Here is a 22,828-nt window from a genome sequence, read left to right on the forward strand (position 1 = left end):
AACTATCCCCATAATTTTGGACAGTCTGTTGCTTCTCTCTCTTCCCTTCCTTCAGCTGTTGTACCCTCTATGTCAGGGGCCTTTCTTCTGCGTGCACACCTTTCCTTCATTTGACCCCTTCTCAGGACACTTCTCCCCACCAGAACAGCTGTTTTGTTTGTATCTGTGCATTAACCACAGTTTTCCTCTTTAAATACTTTTGCCAGAGATTTGGAAGTACAGTGTCTTACCTCTTTCATTTTTTAACACTATGAAAAATGATTACCAATAGATATCAAGTCTCCTGTGTTATAATTTGTAATTATCTGGCAATTCATAAAATTGAGCAAGTACTGTACAGAGTAAATGACCTATGCTTCATAAAGCTTATGCAGCATCTTTTATAGAGTTTTGTGCGATTCTTTTGTAAAGGATATCTATTGAGGGGGCTAACTCTGACTTTATTCTCTCTCTCTCTCTTTTTTTTTGGATTTTCGAGACAGGGTTTCTCTGTAGCTTTTTGGTTGCTGTCCTGGAACTAGCTCACGTAGACCAGGCTGGCCTCGGACTCACAGAGATCCGCCTGCCTCACTCGGGATTAAAGGCGTGCACCACCACCGCCCGGCTTTTTATTCTCTCTTGAGAAGGTATGCAGTCATGTCTTCTTGTTTGCTGTCTTGCTGGAGTCTTGTTGGTTTGGATTCTCACAGGTTCAGTGGCTGCCTGTACTGGAGCTCTTGGCCTGTTGACAGAGCCTTTTTAAGAAACCAGAGCAGACAGTGGTTTCTTGTGAAAGTTCTTTGGGTCTCCAGAGACAGTGATTATTTCTCTCCCCAAAGCTGTTTCTTTTCTCCTTGGTCACTCCCTCCTCATCCATCCACTTCAGCTTAGCATCACATCCCCATTGGAGCCTTCATGATAAAGCAAACCCAGGCCTCGCCCCCTCCCACCTACCTCCTTCATGCTTAGCACTCTGTAGCAATCATCATTCTTGGTCACATGTTACAATCATTTATTCTGACATACCTGCTAGTTCATGTATGTGATGTGCCTCAGAGGGCACAGTTTCATTGTCTCACACTCTTGTCTTCTGTGGTCAGGCATGACTCTGGCACACAGTGACTGTTTCTTGACGCTTGATGAGCCACTGAACATAGCTGCCAGATTGCCATCTGTACTGTCTACCTTGCATCTCTCTGCTTCCTTCATTTTCTTTTGATTCCCTGTCTCTCTCTCCCTTCTCCCTCCTAGTGCAGACTAACTAACTGTAAGCTCCTTCCCCTTTTTTTCAGCCAGCATTCATGGCTGAATATTTGCTTCATTTCTAGATAGTTTAATTCCTGGATCAGCTCACTCAGGTCACCTCTTCTCTGGTGGTTAAGTCATGTGTGACTAGAATTGGACATGGTACACATGCTGTGTCCCATCTCTGGTGATACAGCTTGACTGTGCAGAGGGAATGAGGGTGTCTGAGTAGACCCTGTGAGTACTGCTCTGACTCTCACTGGTCTCACCTTCACTGTGCCCGTAGTCCTCAGCACCTAGGATGTAGAATGGAAGGCTTACAGCACCACAGCCTGTGAAGGAGCTTACAGATCGGCAGAGATGCACTTGCTTTGGCCAGTCAGTAAAATCCGTCTTTTATGAGACAGCCCCATGACAGCAAGCAGAAAGTAGAAACTTCCACTGTCAGGAGGCTGAAAGTCCAGTGAGGGAGACAGATGATAACCATGGTAAAAATCAATAAAGACAAGCTGCGTTAGAATGGAAATCTTGAACCATCTCAAATACTTAGGAAACTTGAGTGAATGTAATAATATAAGTATGAAATGATTGAGTTTCTACATAGAAATACTGTGAGCTTCCTAGTTCTTAACTGAATCAGTAAATCAGAGTATGGGGACTGTTATCTCAATATAAGATGACCATGGAAGGACCCATGATAATGACACTCGAATAGAAGCTTTAGAGAACTGAGCCAACAGAATGCAGAGGAACTGAAGAGCTAACCAACTGGGAGGAGCAGGCACCAAGGCTGTGGATGCAGAGAGTGCAGAGAGGAGAGGCTACCCCCTGGGTGTGGAGAGGTGGAGCCATGAGACTGAAGGGCCTGCAGCTATTGCAGGCTTTGAGCCTCTGTTGTGGTTGGGGAGGCCAAGAGCTTGTGGGAGACTGGAGCCAGTAGTCTGTTATAAACCATTTGATTCCAAAACTGCTTGTACTTTTTCCTAACTGTTACATTGTTCTCCACTCTGTCCTCAGTCTGTGTAGACTTCCTTACTTAGAACTCAAGCTTTGGATAGTCTCAGAGAGTTTCAGGAAACTGAATAGCAAGAGGACAGCAGGGTCACCACCAAGTAGCATGTGGTCCCTGTGGAGAAGAGTCTCCCACTGGGTCCCCTGACTTTTAGGTGCTTACTAGTCCTGTGCCTCGGTCATCCTTGTACTAGACAAGAGTTGGTGTCTATCTGTTTTCTATCAGGGCCTCTGATTAGCAGAGAAGGATGATCCCAGGACCATACAGGGTGAACTAGTCACTTCTCCTGCCACTTTTTCTTAGGTGGCCCTTTCTAATGGACAGCCATTCTATCTGAGAGGTATTGATCTCCATGACTTATGTCAGTTCTTTCAGCCTTCATTAGGTGAAATGATTCTATGTGATTGGAGATAGAAAGAACCTGGGTCCAAGTCAGGCTCCAGCTCTGAGAAAGCTACCTAGGTTTGTGATTCTGGTTTGTCATCTGTAAACTGATGATACTTTCTACAACCCTGGTTTGAGTACCCAGTGGGACCATATACACCCAAGACTAGGGCTACTGAAATATTCTTAGTAGTTCAGTAAGTTAGAACCAGAAGGAAAAGTGAACGGTTTTAAAAACCAACCTCCTCTTTTGCTTTGTATTTTTTTTCTTTGTTTTATACTATGTGGCTAGTATCCACATACAGCTGTGTGATGCTCATTTGCCAGCTCTGTGAGGTCATTTTAGCCTAAAGAAATGCTAGGTTAGTGTCTGCTTTCCTTGGTATTCTCTGGAGTCTTGTGCCAGAAATGGTCTGATAAGTTTGAAAATCATTTCTTTATAACTATTCATAAATCTGCATTCAACTGTTTTAATTCGGCAACAAAAGATTGTGTTAAGTACTCTCTCATGCTTGTTGGATCGAGCTGTATCTATTGCCTGGCTGGCTTGCCTGTGTAAAATAAAGATGGCTTTGTAAAGATGGCATTTTGGAGCCACATACTTTCCTTCTATGATTCAGAGCCTTGGGTGCTAGGGGATTATTCCATTTCTTTCTTTCAGCCATGACGATTGTCCTTGTTCATAGCTACTTAGGAGTATTAATTGCTTCTGTTCGTTGGAAACTTGCATAGTACCTTCCAATATTATGCAAGTTAGTCCTTACGGTGAAGGCTTTCAAATCTGATCCAGTGAATGTCCTCCAGTTCTTTTGTCTAAAGTACAAGGTATCTTCAGTGATACTTAGTTCCTTCAACCTCTGTGTGGTGATTTGAATGAAAATGACCCCCATTAGGCTCCTATATTGAAATAGTTGGTTCTTTAGTTGGTGGAGCTGTTTGGGAAGGATTGATTCCTGTGACCTTGGAGGAGGTGTATCACTGAGGGTGGGGTTTGAGGTTTCAAAAGACTCACACAGTTCCTAGTGTTCTCTCTTTCTGCTTCATGATTTGTTGATCAAGATATAGGGTCTCAGCTATCTTTCATTCCACTATCATGGACATTAAACCTCTGAAACCATAAGTCAAACTAAATTCTATCAGTCATGGTATTTTATCACAGCCATAGAAAAATAGTTAAAACACGCTGGGAGGCAACCAAGAGTAACAACAAAGCCTAGAATTACAGCACACAATACATATAAGTCTATGTGTATATGTATATGTACATATGTACTATCTGAGGATTTCTGTTGCTGTGACAAAACACCATGACCAAAAAGCAAGCTGGGAAGAAAAGGATTTATTAGGCTTATCCTTTAGCATTGCTGTTCATCACTGAAGGAAATCAGGACAGGAACTCAAACAGGGCAGCATCCTAGACACAGGAACTGATGTATAGGTCATGGAGGGGCGCTGCTTACTGGCTTGCTTCCTTTGGTTTATTCATTCAACATTGTTATAGAACCCAGGGTCAACAGCCCAGGGATGGCACCACATATCATGGTCTGGGCCCTCCCTCATTGATCACTAAATGAGAAAATGCCTTATAGCTGGATATCATCAAGTCATTTCCTCAGCTGAGGCTCCTTCCTCTAGCTTGTGCCAAGTTGACATACAAAACCAGTTAGTGTACACACACACACGTTAATGAAATTATCCCACTTGAGCTGGCAATGCTTCTCCCATGGGCCATTACTATCATATAAAAGCCTCAATACTAGAAATCCGCCCAAGAGATCCTCGATGGTGTGTGTATGTGTGTGTGTGTGTTTGTGCATGTGCGCACACGCGCATATGTGCATGGTGCTGATGCAGTCCAGAAGAGAGTGTCAAATCCCCTGGAGCTAGGATTACAAGTGGTTGTGAGCCGACTGACCGACCAGTCTGCAGGAATCAAACTGTAGTCCTGCAAGAGCAGTGCACGTTCTTAACTGCTGAGTCAGCTGCCTGGCCCTTCAAGACTTCCTTGTAACACTTAATATTTTACGCTTTGATCTTGTTGTTTGATACTGAGAACAGTTCTATCCCCTTTCCTCCCTCACTTTCCTTAGATAGCAAAGAATCCGAGCATTTTCTTCTGCTGCTGGCGCCATGCTGATGTTATCACATGAGTCATAGGTTAGTCGAAAGGTATACTTGGCTGAGATTATGCTGGTGATGTGTGGAACTGTGCAGCCATATGTGAGAAAAAGTTGAAAATGTATTCAATAAAACATTTTAGTTATTTTCTAGTTGTAACTTGCATACTTTACAAGTGAAAATATCTCTATAGTTTGACCTTGAAGATTTAGTAAAATCAGGGTGGAGACATGGCTCAAAAGTTAAAAACACTTGCTGCTCTTCTAAAAGAGCTGTTTGGTTTGCAGCAGCCACATTAGTTGGTTTATACTGCCTGTAACTCTAGTTCCAACTGTGCCTGATCTGCTTTCTTCTTCTATCCTCCATGTGAACCTAGATATACATGACGTACACAGATATAGAGAGGTGACAGACAGACAGACTGAAAGACACACACACACACACGGTGCAGGAGAATAAAATCTAGAATTTAGAGTTCATACACTTAAAGAGAAGTACAACCCTAGCATTAATATTCTTGAACCATTTTTTTTTGTTGGTTTTGTTGCTTATCAAGGGTGCTGCCTAAGTAAGATGTAAAAGCTTTCTTGTTTATCTCTTAGACATTTCAACTTAATAAGATTCACAAAATATGCTTATGATGTATGTGTACACCCAGCGCTATGCTAATAAGATGAACAAGACATGTCTGTTGATAGCTGCCTGGCTTGTGAACAAGTAGTCAGAGTGAGCAGAGTGGGAAGCGTGCCTGGGTAAATTGATGTTTTGTAAGGTATGGGTGGAAGGAGTGATGTGGTAGAGGAAGTAGCCTGTGGCTGTGGGAGGAGAAGCATGTTCACATCTGGGTTGTTCTGGAAGCAAAGACTAGAAGGGAGGTAGAGCCCAGGTGTAAGCCTCAATGTCTAACCCTCTTCCTATGGCTGAGCCTGACTTTCCAAATGTTCTGTAACCTTCCAAAATAGCACCACCAGTTGAGGGTTAAATGTTTGAATGTGTGTGTGGGGGGGGAGGCACTTCGTATCCAAACCACAACATGTATGTTCATAGATGTGAAGAAACTACCAGGCATCAGACTTGGGTGACATGGGTAATGCTGGGATTTTTAGAAGTAGAACCTACTTGGTGAGGATGATAATTAGTCCAGCTTAGGACATTTGGAGCAGGTAAGTGGCCAGTCCAGTTGATGGTTATGCTAGTGTGAATAAGAATTGCTCTCACAGGTTCATGTATTTGAATGTTTATTCATCAGGAAGTGGTACTATTTGAAAAGGATTAGGCGGTGTTTGGCCTTGTTATAAGAAGTGTGTTATTGGGCCAGTGGGGCTGGACTTTGAGGTATCAAAAGCTCATGCCAGGCCCAGTATCACTCTCTCTTCTTTATGCTTTGGGGGTCCAGATGTAGAACTCTCAGCTACTTCTCCAGCATTATATATGCCTGCATGCCACCAAGCTCCTGCTATGAGGATAGTGGATTATACTTCTGAAACTGTAAGGAAACTCCAATTAAATGCTTTCTTTTATAAGAGTTGCCTTAGTTATGGTGCCTCTTCATAGCAGTAGAACAGTACCTAAGACAGAAGTTGGTACCAGGTACTGGGGTGTTGCTATGACAGGCCTGACCATGCTGCTTGTTAGTGGAATGTGGACTTTGGAATTTTGATTTAAGAAAACAGTTGAATGCTTTTAAGTGGGGCATAATGGGCCATCCTAGTAGGAACATGGAAGACAGTGGTGCTGAGAGCAATGTAAATTATGATGGCTCAGCTCAAGAGGTTTCAGAGTATTAACAAGTAGTCTAGACACTGTTCTTGTGATATTTTTGTGAAGAATATAGTACTTTCTTCCCTTGTCCACCAAAGTCTGCCTAGGGCTAAAGTGAAGAGTTTTAGATGAATGGCATTGGCAGAGGTGACTTCAAGTCAGACTCGTATTGACTGTATTGTGTAGTCATTAGTGATCACTCTTATGCAGATATATAATAAAAAACAACTGCAAAAGGAAAATTACAAAATATATAGTTTGAGGAGAAAAGGAGGACCAGGAAGTGGAATGTTGGAGCCAAGTCCACTGCTCAAGGAAATAAAAAGTTTAAAGATGCTAAATGGAATAAAGGGAATGATAACCTCAGGGCAAGACCCTATTCAGTTAAACTTCCAAAAAGTGAAAAAGAATTAAGGAAAAGCTTAAGCAGTGAAGGAAACCATCAAAACCAGAAAGCTGATGGAAATGTATTTGAATGAGGGGCCAAATTCCATCCCTAGCAAGCAGTGGAACTTGGCAGCTTAGGTTGTGAGGTTCTGTCTTTAGAGTCAAGGACACTAGAAAAGGGTTGTGGACTCTACCTCTCTGTCAGGGGCTGAAGAAATGTTCTGAGTCCAGGTGTGTGTCAGGGGTGTTCATGCATGGAAACCCAGAGAGACTTTTACCGGAAGCTGTGAGGGTGAATCCTGGATTGAGTTGGAGACCCTAAGGTGTTAGAGATGCCAGAGGTGTGGCAAAGAGAGCTGCTAACAGGGTAACAGGGAATGGAACCAGCCCAAGAGAGAGAAGTGTGTTGCAGCCAACAAAGTTGGCAATAGTTGGAGATCTGAAGAGAACTTTGACATTGGGTATGGAGACATAGAATTTGTAGATTGCCCTGGTGATTTTCATTCTTTCTTTTTTTTTTAAGTTTTTTTTCCTTTTTTTTTATTGATAAAAGGAGAATAAAGAAAAGAAAGAAAAAAAAAACAAATTTCCACCTCCTCCCAGCCTCCCATTTCCCTCCCCCTCCTCCCATTCTTCTCCCCCTCCTCCCACCCCTCTCCCTTTCCCCCCACTTTTCTCCCCCTCCCTCTCCAGTCCAAAGAGCAGTCAGGGTTCCCTGCCCTGTGGTAAGTCCTAGGTCCTCCCCACTCCGTCCATATCTAGGAAGGTGAACATCCAAACTGGCTAGGCTCCCACCAAGCCAGTACATTGTGTTGGATCAAAACCGCGTGCCATTGTCCTTGGCGTCTCATCAGCCCTCATTGTTCGTCATGTTCAGAGAGTCCAGTTTTATCCCATGCTTTTTTTGGTAACAGTCCAGCTGGCCTTGGTGAGCTCCCAGTAGATCAGCTCCACTGTCTCAGTGGGTGGGTGCACCCCTCGTGGTCCCGACTTCTTTGCTCATGTTCTCCCTCCTTCTGCTCCTCCTTGGGACCTTGGGAGCTCTATCCAGTGTTCCAGTGTGGGTCTCTGTCTCTATCTCCATCCATCGCCAGATGAAAGTTCTAGGATGATATGCATGATATTCGTCAGTATTGCTCTAGGATAGGGTCATTTCAGGTTCCCTATCCTCAGCTGCCCAAGGAACTAACTGGGGGCCTCAGCTTGGGCACCTGGGAGCCCCTATAGGGTCAAGTCTCCTGCCCATCCTAAAGTGGGTCCTTTAACTAAGAAATGGGGTTCCGTGCTCCCCTATCCAACCTTCCTTTATCCCGATCCTCCTGTTTCCCCAAGTCCCCCCTCCTTCCCTTCTACCTTTTCTCTCCCCATCTCCCCTTACCCCCATCCCACCCCACACCCAACATCCCACTTTTCTCCCCGGCAATTTTGTCTACTTCCCTTATCCAAGAGGATAACTATATGTTTTTCCTTGGGTTCACCTTACTTAGCTTCTTTAGATTCGCCTATTGTAGACTCCGTGACCCCTATTTATGGCTAGAAACCAATTATGAGTGAGTACATCCCATGTTCATCTTTTTGGGTCTGGGATACCTCACTCAGGATAGTGTTTTCTATTTCCATCCATTTGCATGCAAAATTCGAGAAGTCATTGTTTTTTACCGCAGCGTAGTACTCTAATGTGTATATATTCCATACTTTCTTCATCCATTCTTCCATTGAAGGGCATCTAGGTTGTTTCCAGGTTCTGGCTATTACAAATAATACTGCTATGAACATAGTTGAACAAATGCTTTTGACATGTGATAGAGCATCTCTTGGGTAAATTCCCAAGAGTGGTATTGCTGGGTCCAGGGGTAGGTTGATCCCGAATTTCCTGAGAAACCGAAACACTGACTTCCACAGTGGTTGCACAAGATTGCATTCCCACCAGCAATGGATGAGTGTACCCCTTCCTCCACAGCCTCTCCAGCAAAGGCTATCCTTGGTGTTTTTGACTTTAGCCATTCTGACAGGTGTAAGATGATATCTCAAAGTTGTTTTGATTTGCATTTCCCTGATTGCTAAGGAGATTGAGCAGGACCTTAAGTGTCTTTTGGCCATTTGAACTTCTTCTGTTGAGAATTCTCTGTTCAGTTCAGTGCCCCATTTTTTAATTGGGTTAATTAGCCTTTTAAAGTCTAGTTTCTTGAGTTCTCTATATATTTTGGAGATCAGACCTTTGTCTGTTGTGGGGTTGGTGAAGATCTTCTCCCAGTCAGTAGGTTGCCTTTGTGTCTTAGTGACAGTGTCCTTTGCTTTACAGAAGCTTCTCAGTTTTAGTAGGTCCCATTTATTCAATGTTGCCCTTAATGTCTGTGCTTCTGGGGTTATACCTAAGAAGCGATCACCTGTGCCCATCTGTTGTAGGGTATTTCCCACTTTCTCTTCTATCAGGTTCAGTGTTTTCGGGCTGATATTGAGGTCTTTAATCCATTTGGACTTGAGTTTTGTGCACGGTGATAGATATGGGGCTATTTTCATTCTTCTGGTTGACATCCAGTTGTGCCAACACCATTTGTTGAAGATGCTTTCTTTCTTCCATTGTATACTTTTAGCTCCTTTATCGAAAATGAGGTGTTCATAGGTTTGTGGGATTAAATCCGGGTCTTCTATACGATTCCATTGGTCGACTTCTCTGTTTTTATGCCAGTACCACCCTGTTTTCATTACTGTAGCTCTGTAATAGAGTTTGAAGTCAGGGATGGTAATGCCTCCAGACAATCCTTTATTGTATAGGATTGTTTTGGCTATCCTGGGTTTTTTGTTTTTCCATATAAAGTTGATTATTGTCCTCTCCAGATCTGTGAAGAATTTTGATGGGATCTTGATGGGGATTGCATTGAATCTATAAATTCCCTTTGGTAGAATTGCCATTTTTACTATGTTGATCCTCCCAATCCAAGAGCAAGGGATGTCCATCCATTTTTTGGTATCCTCCTCAATTTCTTCAATGCCTTAAAGTTCTTGTCAAATAGATCGTTCTTTGGCACTATAGTATTTCCTCAGTGTGCTTATATCCCCCCCCCATTTTGGAATAGTAATATATATTCTGTGCCATTGTATATTAGAAGTAGGTGGTCTTTTTTATTTTGATTTTACAGGGAGTTATAGTTAGATTGCCCTGAGTCTCAGAAGGGACTTTGAAGATACCTTGAGAATGGGAGAGGCTCTGGGGACTTTTGAAGTTTGAGTGAATGCATTGTTATATTATGATATGTCTACAAGCCTGTGGTGGCCAGGGAGTGGAATGTGATAATTTGAATAGGGATTATTTATGTATTTGAATACTTAGTCGTCAGGGAATGGAACTATTTGAAAAGGATTAGGTATGGTCTAGTTGGAGCATGTCACTAGGGGTGGGCTTTGAGGCTTCAAAAGCCAATGCCTGGTCGTGTTGCTCTCTCTTCCTGCTGCCTTTGGATCAAGATGTAAAACTTTCAGCTACTCCTCCAGCACCATGTCTGCCTATATACCACCATGCTCCCCACCATGATGTTAATGGACTAAACATCTGAAATTGAAGGCCAGCACCAATGAAATGCTTTCTGTCATAGGACTTGCCTTAGTCATAGGGTCACTTCACAGCAGTAGAACAGTGGCTAACACAATAGGTGACTTCTCAAATGTTGAGCTGTGGGAAGAGGTCTGAATATAAGGTGTAGCTTTGGGCATCAAATGTGTGCTAAAACTGTAGGAACAGTCATGTGCAATGAGGCATCAAAATGAAAAGAGTGTGGGCGAGAACACTGTGGGGCATCAGTTTATAGAGTATGATGAATGTGGGTACTGTTACCAAGAAACTCAGAGACTGGTCAGACACACAAGGGTGGTGGTGATGGAGTACCAGAGAATAAGGTTTTCACAGACTGTCAGAAGTATCTCAGGTAGTAGAATCATCTAGTAAAACCAAAAGCAACATCTGTCTTTGACCTGATCCTAGTGGTTACTTTGGTATTAACAGGTGTCAAGGCCAATTATGCCTTTACCCAGTTTGCAGAGCAGGGAGATATAGGGGATGCAACTACAGAGAAGTCTTACCTGTCTTGTGGAGGTCTCCAGAGGAGCAAGAATTTCTTCGGGGGTCCATGCTTTAGGGGCAGTAGCTCTGTTCCTAAAGTGCTGGCACCATTAGAGCCATTTGCTACAACAGGAAGAAGGTCTTACTTCTGTTTGGTTACGTAATTGTATGATGGCAAATGGAGATTTTGTTTACTCTCTCCAGGAGGAGTTGAATGTGTTCCATGTATCTATTTCTTTGTTTTCACATGGGCACTCATGCACCTGATTGTTGTATATATTTATATATTGCTAAAACATTGCTCTTCTCTGAAGTTGTCTGTGGCACTTCTGAAGGCACGCTGTTGGCTTTCCCACCAGCATGGGAGGTTTGCACAGTGGTCTTTCTTTGTGTAGAACATCTTTCTGCACAGTCCTCTGATGCTCAGGAGCTTGTCTTCATTGAGATGCCCTGCATCCTCAATGTTCTGGCTTCCCTCTTCTCCAGGACAGCGCTAAACTTCCTGTAGACTGTACACTTCCCGTTCCAGAAGGAAGATGCTGCTGTTTCATGTTTCTGACCACGCTGTGGCCCATTCTGCTGATCAATATCTCTCTGTCTCTCTTAAACATCTCTTTTCCTTTCAGTGCCCTTCTCTCTAGATGGCTGGGCATACCTTTTCTCTTCTTGTAGAAGTGTGCTCCTGTGTTATTGCTCAGAGCTTCCCTGGGTGAAGCTGACCAATTTCTTCCTTCAGTGGTGAGCTCCTTCCCGCTGCTATTTCCTGACAACTGGTCCTGTTGCCTTCCTGAGCCCCTCTGAGAACCTGCTCTTCCACCTGGCATTGCTCACCTTATCCTCCGCTTCTTTCCAGGGAAGCAGTTCAAGTGCACAGTGTGCGACTACACGGCAGCCCAGAAGCCACATCTGCTGCGGCACATGGAGCAGCACGCCTCGTTCAAGGTAAGGGCGCGGGAGGTGGGTGGCCGTGGGAATTCTGACTGGACACATGCCACTTTTGCCATTGCCTTTGCTTTCCAGCTCTTTAGCTGTCATGTGGAGTTTATTCTGTGGCCCCCCTTTTCAGAAGCGTAGTAGTTCCCTATGGTTTAGAGACCAGTTCAAGAAACGGTGTGCAAGAGGATGCTAACTGAAGACAAAGCATGCATTTACCTCTCAAAACTGGAGTGAACTGGGAGGAAAGTACAGGTTCAGGGGCGTGTGTTTATGCTTCAGATTTTAGCGTTCTGCAGGTCTATTACCTGGTAAAACAGGTGTGATAAAGGCCCCCACCCCCGCCGCCCTGTCAGGCTTTTGGTTATGGGTGGCAGAGTGCTCTGATGTACCTTCTGCAGTGCCTAGTGTGTGGCAGGGGTTGGAGGATAATGCAGTCTCTCTATGCTTTCCTAATAGTTTTGAGTGATGTTTCTTTAATGTGTTTGGTAGTATGCACTTAGCCAGTCTCTCATGTAATTATGGCGAGGAAGTAAGATGACCCAATATGTTTTTCAATCAGAACTCTGCATATCACTTAAGGCAACTCGACTTTTGACATTGTTACTTTTGTTGGTATGTACACAGGTTAATGGAATCTTTAAGATGTCAGACTATTTCGCTCTGAAATGTTTTTCTGAAAATTCCTACTGTGAAATTCCATAGACTTATCTAATATGGAAGGGATGTTGGTCCCCACACTTACAGCTCTCAGTGCCTGTGCCTGTCACCTCGGACCTCCCCACGGTACATACTGCTGTCCCTGTGTATCACAGAAAGAACCTCACCTCACAGTTTATCTGATCAGCTGTGGTCTTTTCTGTAGCATATTGTGATCTTAAATGCTATACTCACGTTGACAGGCTGTGTCTGTCATTTGTGAGGTGAGAGGACCTTCCCAAGCAGCAAGCTCATCCTGGGCTCAGAACAGCTTGTGAGGGTTCTTAGGACATCTCTTCATGTGATTGAACTCGGTAAAGACTCCGCATGTATCGAATGCACTTTTACCATCCAGAAAGCGAAGCAGCCAGAACATAGGCCACATCCTCCCACTGTTCCATGCTCTCACGCTTTATCTTCTCAGTGTTTGGGGAGAAGGAGAGAAGGGAGGAACTGGAAAAACTACAGTCATGCAAACTGTTGTCAGGTAGTTGATCCTGGGGTCTGCAGTGAGCACGAGCTGCTGAGGTGGAACACACCTGGAGCAGTACATGACTGAATCTGTTAGGTTTTCAATTTTATGCCTATTTTTTATATAATTGAAATGGGGGACTTCAGGCCGGGCAGTGATGGCACACGCCTGTAATCCCAGTACTCGGGAGTCAGAGGCAGGTGGATCTCTGTGAGTTTGAGGCCAGCCACGTCTACAAGAGGTAGTTCCAGAACAGGCTCCAAAGCTACAGCGAAACTCTGTCCTAAAAAACAAAACAAAGGAATGAACAAAAAAGGGGGGGGGGCTTCAAGTCTCACAGTACACAAACGTGTTTCATCAGTAGACGACACTTTTAGTAGTGCATTTGCCGTGGTAGAGAACAGTGCATCAAAGCAACCAGCTTCTGTATTTGTAGATGAGAAGTTAGGCCCAGTGAGGGTAGTTCTTCTCGCGGCTCCAGTCTCAGTGGGCTTTGCATTCACCCTTGGTTTTCAGCTGACCCTGAACTAAATCCTAGTTTTCTAAGATTGGACTGTGCTGTAGGAGTGTGGGGGTGAATCTGGGATTCATCCTGTTAAACATTTGCACAGGTCGTTACCACCTCTTTCCTCTGCCATGTCCTTGGCATCCAGTGCAGGGCCTGCTGTTGCTGCACTGAGATGGTCCCTGGGCCATGGCTGGTCCTCCTCAGGCTACCAGTAGATTTGAGATCCACTTTATCAAATAGTACCATAGCTGAGAAGCTCACATAGGTTGAGAAACACCACAGCCAGCCGTGGTATCTCACCCTGTAACTTTCCTATGCCAGTTTGCCTAAGTGAGGTTTCTCAGTTACCTCATAAAGCAGCATGAAATTGTTCCACACCAGCCACAATCATCCAGAGAGCAATTACTCTTGCGTCTTCTCCCTCTCACCCCTGTGTTGGTTTCCTCTTGCTAAAATGGATTACCACCAAGTTGTGTTGAAACAACATACATATTTTATAATTCTATAGTTCAGAAGTCTGGCACGGCCTCCACTAAGAGCCAAAGAGAATGTTGGCAAGGCCAGTGTTCCAGCGCATGCCCTTGTCTTTCTCCACTGCTGGAATCCCTTGCAGTTCCGGGCTTGTAGTCTTTCTATTTCAAGGCCAGCAGCATGGCATGTCCCTTTATTTCTTCTGCTCAGACTCTCCCCTTTGACTTTTAAAGATCCTTTTGGGACTGGGGCTGAGGTGATATTGGAGAGATGGCTGTTGGTAAAGTCCTTGTGGAATGAGCATGAAGATCTGAGTTTTCTTCCCAGTACTCCTATGGAAAGCTGGGTACAGTGGTGCATGTCTGTAACCCCAGAACTGTGGAGATGGAGATGGCAGATAACTGCCTGTCCAGCCTAGCTGAGTCAGAGCTCTGGGTTCAGTCAGAAACCCTTTCTCAGAACAGAAGATGGAGATTGAAGACTACCTGCCTGACATTAGCCTCTGCTCTTCACATGCCCTCATGGCCACATGTGCAGGGGTATACAAACATGTGAACAGACACCACACGCACTCATGCGTGTACACACCTGTGTGTGCTGGAGATGTGGCAGGGGGCAGAGTGCTTGCCTAGCATACTTTCTGTTTTAGTCCTCCCCATGTAAATCTGAAATGGTGGTGCATGTTTGTGATCCCAGCATTCAAGAGTTGGACACAAGAAGATTAGAATTCAAGGTCAACTTTGACTATGTAGCAAGTTCAAGACCAGCTTGGGATGCATGACCCCTTGCTTAAATAATAAAATGTTTAAAGGTCTTTGTGACAACACTCATATAACCCAAACAAAGTCCTTAGCCTATGTTCAGGCGATTGGTAGCCTGTCTCTTAATTCCTGTCTTTTAGTTTTTGTTTGTTACTGTGTTTTCTTCAGTGACAGAGATAGACCCAGGCCTCATACATGCTAGGAAAGCACTCTTACCTCTGAGCGAATCCCAGCCCAATCCTGCAGCCTTAATTCCTTTTAAACAGTTTAATGGATTAGGATGTGGGTGTCCTGTGGAGGGGGTTACTGTTCTGCCAATCATGTTCTCCCACATTTTTTCCTCTCATATCTGCTCGTGGAGGAGCTTTTCAACAGAGGCCAGAAAATGCATAGTATGCAAAGACATTTCACCCACCAGTCCTGCCAAACATTTCTCATCTTCACCAGTGTTGTGTTTGGCCTGGGATCCTCAGGCAGATACTAATGAACTCGTGCAGTCAGTTTGCAAAATAAAAACAATTTGCTTTTCCTGAGTAGATTTCATAACTTACAATATGTGACTTGTGACAGGAAACACTGACATAAGGCAGATCCCTGGCTTGCTTTTAAAATGGCATATTTTCTATTTTTGTATTTATTTAGTGTTCACTAAATAAGATTTGAAAATGCTTGTAAATTCCTTTCTTCATAGAATCTAGAATGCTTTTGATGCATTTTCTTAAAAGATGAGCTTGCAGTCCAACAGTAAATGAGTTTTTTTTTTTTAATGGAAATCACTGCATCAGCTTTACCACTGATAAAGCTTTGTTGGGTTCCGTGACATAGCTGAGAGGCTTGGTGATTTGCTCAAATTGCACCCCTTCTGAGTCACAGCTGAATGCAGGGTAGAGGACCCTCCTAGTTGAAGGCAGGGTCAAGACCCCCTCTGCAGTTAGAAGCATTGCCTTTCTCTTCAGCGTTTTCAGTCATTTCACACTTCATGAAAATAGACTTGCAAACTCCTGTGACTGCTGCACAAGTACTGAAGCCATGCTTTCTTTGGTCTTGCCCCTCATCACTGAGTCCTTCGGTTGTTCCAGTTGGGCTGTTATAAATAGCCACACAATGGGCATCTTCATGCAGGAAGCATTTTCTGTCTCCTAAAATCTAGTGGGTGATAAAGTTCAGAGCCAAGCTCAGCACATCACCAAGAAATCACAGATAGTGGCTGCGATCAAAATGCATTCCCAAGGGCACAGTGTGCCTCAACCTTGCAGGGATTAGGGACTGACCTAACCAGGGAAAGAGGAAATGAAGAAACAGGCACCTATGCAGAAAAGGGGTGCATGCTGGGGTGACACTCCAGCCGTCAGAAACATAATGTGTTTATTATATGCAGCTGAACTGAACAAGGAGTCAGGGTTAGCTAATCTGTGTGTGTAGGGGAGCACTCTCAGGCTGTAAACATCCTGGAAGAGGAAACTACAGTCCATATTCTCTGTATACACTGTCAACATCCACAAGGCCAGGGGAAGGCTTTGCCATTTCTCTGAGCCTGACCTGGGGAAGGCTTTGCTATTCCTATGGGTCTGGGACACTGGGGTCCTTGAATGGCTGTGTTCATGTCAACAATACCCCTTCATTCAGGTTATCCACTTCCTACATATTTGCTCAGGGCTTCCTCTACTTCCCACAGTGTTAACACTTGACCTTAGAGGAGTGCTAGAGAAGATACCTGGATGTGATGAGCAGCCCCTGAGCAGTAGGGTTTAAATAATGGGCTGGTCTTTGTGTCTAGCTGCACAATGCCTAGCTTAAATAATATAATCAGTAATAGTTGGTTAGTTCCATGGCATTCATGTCACTGTTAGACTGGTGAGTATGTGTTTCCAGGCAGGTTGTTATTGTAGCTTGAATAGACCATTTTTAAAAGAAATCTTGTCTTTTCACCTAAAGAAGATGATGCTTCATTTTAGTGGTATTATGGCTATCATTACATACCAAGTTTGAGGACTAGATGCTTGATTCCCTTGAGTCCTGCATCCTGTGAAGCTGAGTCCGATTTCCAGCTCTGAAATGTGGTTGTGCTGTGTTTTCTTATCATGGGAGACGTGGGGATGTGGAGGGTGCTCCCACTGTAGGTGTGCAGGAAACAAGTAGAGGAGGAGCGAGGAGTGAGGGAACAGGAAAGGAGGTGATTAGATGACTCTCCTAGGGAAGTCAAGTTAGGCAGGAGTCACAGACACATATACAAGTGGCTGCTCAGATCTGCCAATGTAGCTGAGATGAGCCTTTCTCTGTCTTTCCCTGGACTATTTCCTAGCTTGATTGATTAGCTCACTCATCCAAGGAGACTGAGCTTTCTCTTAGCAGGCTTTTGAGTATCAAAGCCTGAGAAGGGAATTTCAAGATAACTTTAAAACTCAAGGAAAATGCTGAGCAGCTAGAGTCATTTTCATATAATATTTTTATTTATCTATTATTTTATGGAGAATTTCCTCATAGGCAAGTGTGTAAAAAGAATTGGCCACAAATAAAGGACTAGCTTGGGTACTTGATAAAATGTTCAACTTTATCGATTAAAAAAAAATCAGCAAAACCCTGGTGAGATCATTTTTCACTTACATCAGTAAACATCAGAGTTCAAGTGCACACTTCATTTCAGGCCAAGAGGGAATAACCGTGTTCATATGCTGTTGACGGGAGCGAAAGTGGTGTGTGCCCCAAGGAGATGAGTATAGCAGACTCTGTTACAAGTGCCTGACAGATGATGTAAAATTGTCACTTGTAAGAATCCGTCTACTTCCAGATATATAAACCGTAACTGTAGGATTATTTAACAGAAATATGTAACATATCCATGTATAAGGTAAGGGTTAAGTAAAAAAAAAATCAGCAAACAACAGCAGAATATCTATAGCTCCTTTGAAGGAGTCAAAAATATCTCCCTACTCATTTCTATAGAAAGATATTTAATCTGTATAAGAAACCGCAAAAGGAAGATTTAAAATGATATTTAAAACTATATTTCTTTTATTTACTTTCAAGCTTCTATAAAGTACATGCAAAATAAACAGACATATCATCCGTTGGGAAGGGTGAGAATAAAAAATGAGTACATAGGAAGACAGGGTTATAGTGACGTGTGGTGAGCATACACCTATGCATGTTTGCATGTGTGAGGCACATATGTGTAAGTTTCATATATGTGTTCATGTACATGCATACATCAGTAGAGACCAAAAGTTGACATTATCTTCGTCAATATTCTCTTTTTTATAACATTAAAGCAGAATCTTGCGCTGAACCCAAAACTTGCTAGTTTGACTTGCTAACGTACTCTAGGACCCCTGTCTCTGCCTCCTGTGCACTTAGATTGCAGATCATCTGCCATGCTCAGCTTGTTTGGGCGTTGGGTTGGGGTGCTGAGGGCAACGGGGTGGGCAGGAATTGCTTTGCTTCAATAGCCTGCCTGCAGCAAGGTAGGCCCTTTGTCAGCAAGGTTCCTGGCCAGCAAGGGAACCTGATCCTGTTCCGGGGGACCCATCAGAGTGGTTGGTGAGTGTGTTCTTGACCCACGGCAGGAGCCCGGAAACAGAACAGGGACATTCCCCGACCCCCTTCACTCCCTGGTCATTCGGCAGGAGCTGCTTCCCTCTGCTGAGGCCTCTCTCTTCCTAACCCATCTTCCACATGGAGTTCGTGTGAACATACAGTCATGCCCTTCTCATCAGCCCCTTCCCTTCCTGCTGGAGCCCACGGCCCATGCTTTCCAAATCTGCTTCCTGGCAAGGGTCATCATGCTCTGAATTTCCCCACCATTCTCTTGTCATCCCTGCTGTCCACGAGTGCTTGACATCACACTGATGCATGTCACGGGGCTCAGCACCAAAGAGACTTTGCACATTGGCTCCATCCTCTCTAGAGCTTCAAGGACACCCAGAATCTCCTGGCCTCTGGAGAGTAAGTGGAAAAAAAAGTGATGTATGAGTTGTGCAAGTCTGCAAAGAAAAATTCAGACTGGAATCAGCAGTTTTGAAATGTGTACCTTTTGGAAACTGTTCAGCGTGGCTGGATGCTGACCCATCTTTATTTAGCTTCCTTCATTTCTGACACAGTGTGACTTTCTTGGCCGTTGGTCCTTTCCTTTTTTTGTGGCCAGAAAGCTCTTAGCTGAGGTTGGGAATTGACCTATCACCTTGACAACACACTGTCAAATTTATGTTTGATATGTGTTAAAAGAGGTTGAATCCTTGACCATCAGTGCCATGAGCCTATAGCTTTATTGCAGTTGAGAATTTGCATAGCCACGGCATTGTCACAAAACTGGTAAAAGGTAAAGGAGAACTTGACCTCTAATCTCATTGCCATTGACAGACTTTTCCGAAGTCTTCCATATGGATTACATCACATCATAACTCAACAATCAGAATTTTCAGAGACAAAGTAGGAACAATTAAAGAATTCAATTTTTACTGGGTCTTTTGATCAAAGGACATGAGATGATTTGGGTACCAGGCACTTCTCTGTCAGGCCCTGTGCCAGGAGCACAGGCTTCTGGGCTGAAGTCTGGTTCTCTGTCTGCCAGTTTCATAGGCCTTCTGAGAGCCAAATGTGCATCAAAAATAATAGCTGTTGTATGGAGTATTAGGGAAAAGTTATGTCCCAAGAGCTGTGGGAACTCAGAAGACCAGCACAACAGCTGTTCCAGCTACATCTTTTTTATTTATTTATTTTTTATTGAGAAAAGGAAAAAAAGTATCCGCTTCCTCCCAGCCTCCCCTTTCCCTCCTCCTCCTCCCACCTCTCTCCCCCTCCCCCAAACTCCTCTCCTCCTCCCTCTCCAGTCCATAGAGCAGTCAGGTTTCCCTGCCCTGTGGAAAGACCAAGGTCCACACCACTCCGTCCATGTCTAGGAAGGTGAAGAACCAGACTGGCTAGGCTCCCACAAAGCCAGAACATGAAGTAGGGTCAAAGCCCCATGCCAATGTCCTTGGCTTCTCATCAGCCCTCATTGTTCGCCATATTCAGAGAGTTCGGTTTTATCCCATGCTTTTTCAGTCACAGTCCAGCTGGCCTTGGTGAGCTCCCAATAGATCAGCCCCCTTGTCTCAGTGGGTGGGTGCGCCCCTCGTGGTCCTGACTTCCTTGTTCATCTTCTCCCTCCTTCCGCTCCTCATTGGGACCTTGGGAGCTCAGACCAGTGCTCCTGTGGGTCCCTGGCTGAGTTAAGATTATATTTGAAACCCATAGTTTTAGAAATATGCAGCAAGAAGGTTCTCCACTGATTGATAACCACAACTCAAAGGGAATTCAAGCATTACTCAGAAGAGGAACAAATAAAAGGGTTCAGCGTCCCCAAGTCCATCCTCCATGTGCTGATGTATATTGTAGGCTTATATATGCAGGGAGAACTGGGGCATACATGATTTGCGTAACTAAGCAATCATAGTCGAGATATGGCCTCTCTAACCCATTTCTCTGGATGTTCTGGCTGTGCTGCCCATGGTGGTTAAAGAAGTTCTTGTTGCTTGAGAGGCCGGGGTGCCTCTCAGGAGATGGTTACTTTGCTCTATAATGTGACCTCACCCTCATGGACAGTTGCCCTTCTGTGGGAAAGAGTCTGTCCTATGAAGTTCCTCTTATTTAGGAATCTAAGGTGTCTCAAGAAGAACATTTAAAGATTTATTTGTCTTCATCCAAAGTAAAGGACACAAACAGGAACAAAGGCAGAAATGTCAGGTTTCCTTCCGCATTTACAGTTACCTTATAGGTCCCAGTTGCAGAGCCAACTCCCTTTAGCAAAAACAGTTTCTCCGCCACTGTATCATTATCTCTTATTGCATTCTGATAGTGAAATATGTGACCAAGGCATTTGTAATGTGACCACAGCAAGCTACAGCGAGGTATGCATGTAGAAGGTAAAGGGCATGGGAATACACAGAACACATGTGGACAGATATGCAAAGTTGGACAAAGATAGTATCTAGGATGAGGTCAGCCAAGGAGCTTGCTGTGTAAGCAGTTTATTCCTGGCTTTCCTTCTAACCCCTGTGAGGAAGGGAGTGGAAGTGAAGAGATAATCTCAAGTAACTAGAATGAAAGACAAACATTTGTAAGTAGTAACATTTGTAAGCAATTCCAGTTTCTAGTACCCCCGAGTGACCTCACAAGGCCAGTTGTCTGGCATTGCTATCTAAAGTGTTTTATATGTATATTTTACTTTAACCTGATAATTCTTCTAGGCAAGTATTAAAACCTCTGTTTTATAGATCAAAAGATTAAGACCCAGAATTGAATGAAGGGGCATGAGTTAGGAGGACTGCAGTTCTCAAGAGATGGGTTTTTTTGTCGATGTCTCTGTGACATAATAACTCTATCCTTTATTCTATGCTTTCAAAGCTCAGTGACTTTTTACCTCTTTGTCCTTTTCCCATTCACTGCCTTGATGATGTACACCCATGGGTGTGTGTTCAGTTATCAAAACTCAAGCGCAGAATGCTGACTGAGTTCAAGTTAGCAGCCAGAACTCTTACCAAGTACAATGGAAACCACTCAGGGGCAGCAGATGAGGACGAAGTGTGGGGTTTTGTGGCAGTTTCTTTTTTGCTTTTCTGTTCTGAATTTGAAGGACAGTAAGGGTTCTGATACTGTACTCATTTTTCTATTTCCTATGAGTGCGGAAGTGTGTGGGAGGAAGAAGAGAGGTGTGGACCTGGGTGACACATGGGCCCTTTATTAGCTGGCTTCCCACTGCAAAGCCTGTGCTGAAGAGCATCTGTGTCATTTTCAATTCTGTTGTATTTAAGATTTTTTTTAAAGCATCTCTGGAAAAAAATGGAAACTGGATAGTTTTATGTTAAATTAAATTTCTGTCCATCTAAGAATATGCAGTATATTCTCTGGAGATATTGCATTTTTGACATCACAGTGTTTACCAAAAATATAATAATAGAATAAAATCGATTACCAGCCAACACTAAAGATTCTTCTAAGCTCTTGCACAAAATGCAATTAGTGTGGATTGATTTACTGTTACTTATCGTGATGAGTTAATTGCCTCAAGGTAAGATGGCTTTGAACTTGTGGTACCCATGGTTTTAAAATATTTATTCTTTTAAATTGTTTAATTTGTCTCTGGCCTTATTTGCAAACTGAGCTCGCTCTGTGCTTATTAATTGATATGAGGATCTGACTCTTGCTCTTTGGATCTTTACCCTGGAATTGGTTTTGTTAGTGCCATGTTGTTGACTCTTGGTAGAGCTAACTTTGGGTCATAGAATTCTCAGAAGAGATAGGAGCATTAGAAAAACCTTTCACTCTGGGCTTGATAAACTTGTCTTCAAGACTCCCAACTGCTGTGGGATAATGCTCTTTCACACTGTAGAGAACACCCAACTTTCAGAATGGCTAAAACAGGAAAAACAACAGCAACAACAAAACTTATACCATGCAAAATCTGCTTGCATTATAAGAAATGAATGACATTTTTCATTCATGCCTGTATTCTGTATTCTAAGAGTGACTTAGATATCTTTGGGACAAATATCTCTGAGGGCTCTTCACTAGGAACAAGAGTCCGGGAAAACCTCCACCCTTCCTTGTGCTTTTCTTTGTAATATACATGTTTTTCCGTCTCTGTCTGCTTCTGCCCCCTTGTCGTCCTTGTCTGTCTTCTCTGAAATTCTGTGGGCTATCAAAACTATATACCTATAGGTGTGGGGTTGGCAGAATCAGCCCTCACTTCTGGCAGTACTCACAGAGAAAACAGGGACCCCCCCCCATGGCTGCAATGCCAACCAATACGAGCCCCTTAGCCTCAGCCTCCACTCCTCTAGGCAGACCAGTGCAGTCACATCAACCTGTCCTCCCTCCCATGCTCAGCTTATCCCTGCTCCTCATGCTTGCTCTGTCACACTTACAGATGGCCACATTGGTCTCACCTCCTTCAGGTTGTTGTTTTTGTAGGTCTAATGACATCTGGCAAATGCTATAATCCTTTTTTCAATGTAAGTTCTCGCATGAGGCATTGGGTTCACTTTTTGTTCTTCTGTGACACGCA

At 43.7% G+C, this 22,828-nt stretch overlaps 1 protein-coding gene across 2 annotated transcripts in view; it reads left to right on the top strand.

Annotated features, from left to right (window-relative positions):
* Zfat (zinc finger and AT-hook domain containing) overlaps positions 1–22,828 on the top strand; it is a 171,155-nt gene that overhangs the window by 107,882 nt on the left and 40,445 nt on the right. For both annotated transcript variants that reach the window (XM_075960878.1, XM_075960877.1), the window contains exon 11: positions 11,797–11,885. In XM_075960878.1, the coding sequence (XP_075816993.1) occupies positions 11,797–11,885 (89 nt within the window). The remainder of the gene's footprint in view (positions 1–11,796; positions 11,886–22,828) is intronic.

This window comes from Microtus pennsylvanicus, chromosome 2 (assembly GCF_037038515.1).
Source record: "Microtus pennsylvanicus isolate mMicPen1 chromosome 2, mMicPen1.hap1, whole genome shotgun sequence".
Lineage (NCBI taxonomy): Eukaryota > Metazoa > Chordata > Mammalia > Rodentia > Cricetidae > Microtus > Microtus pennsylvanicus.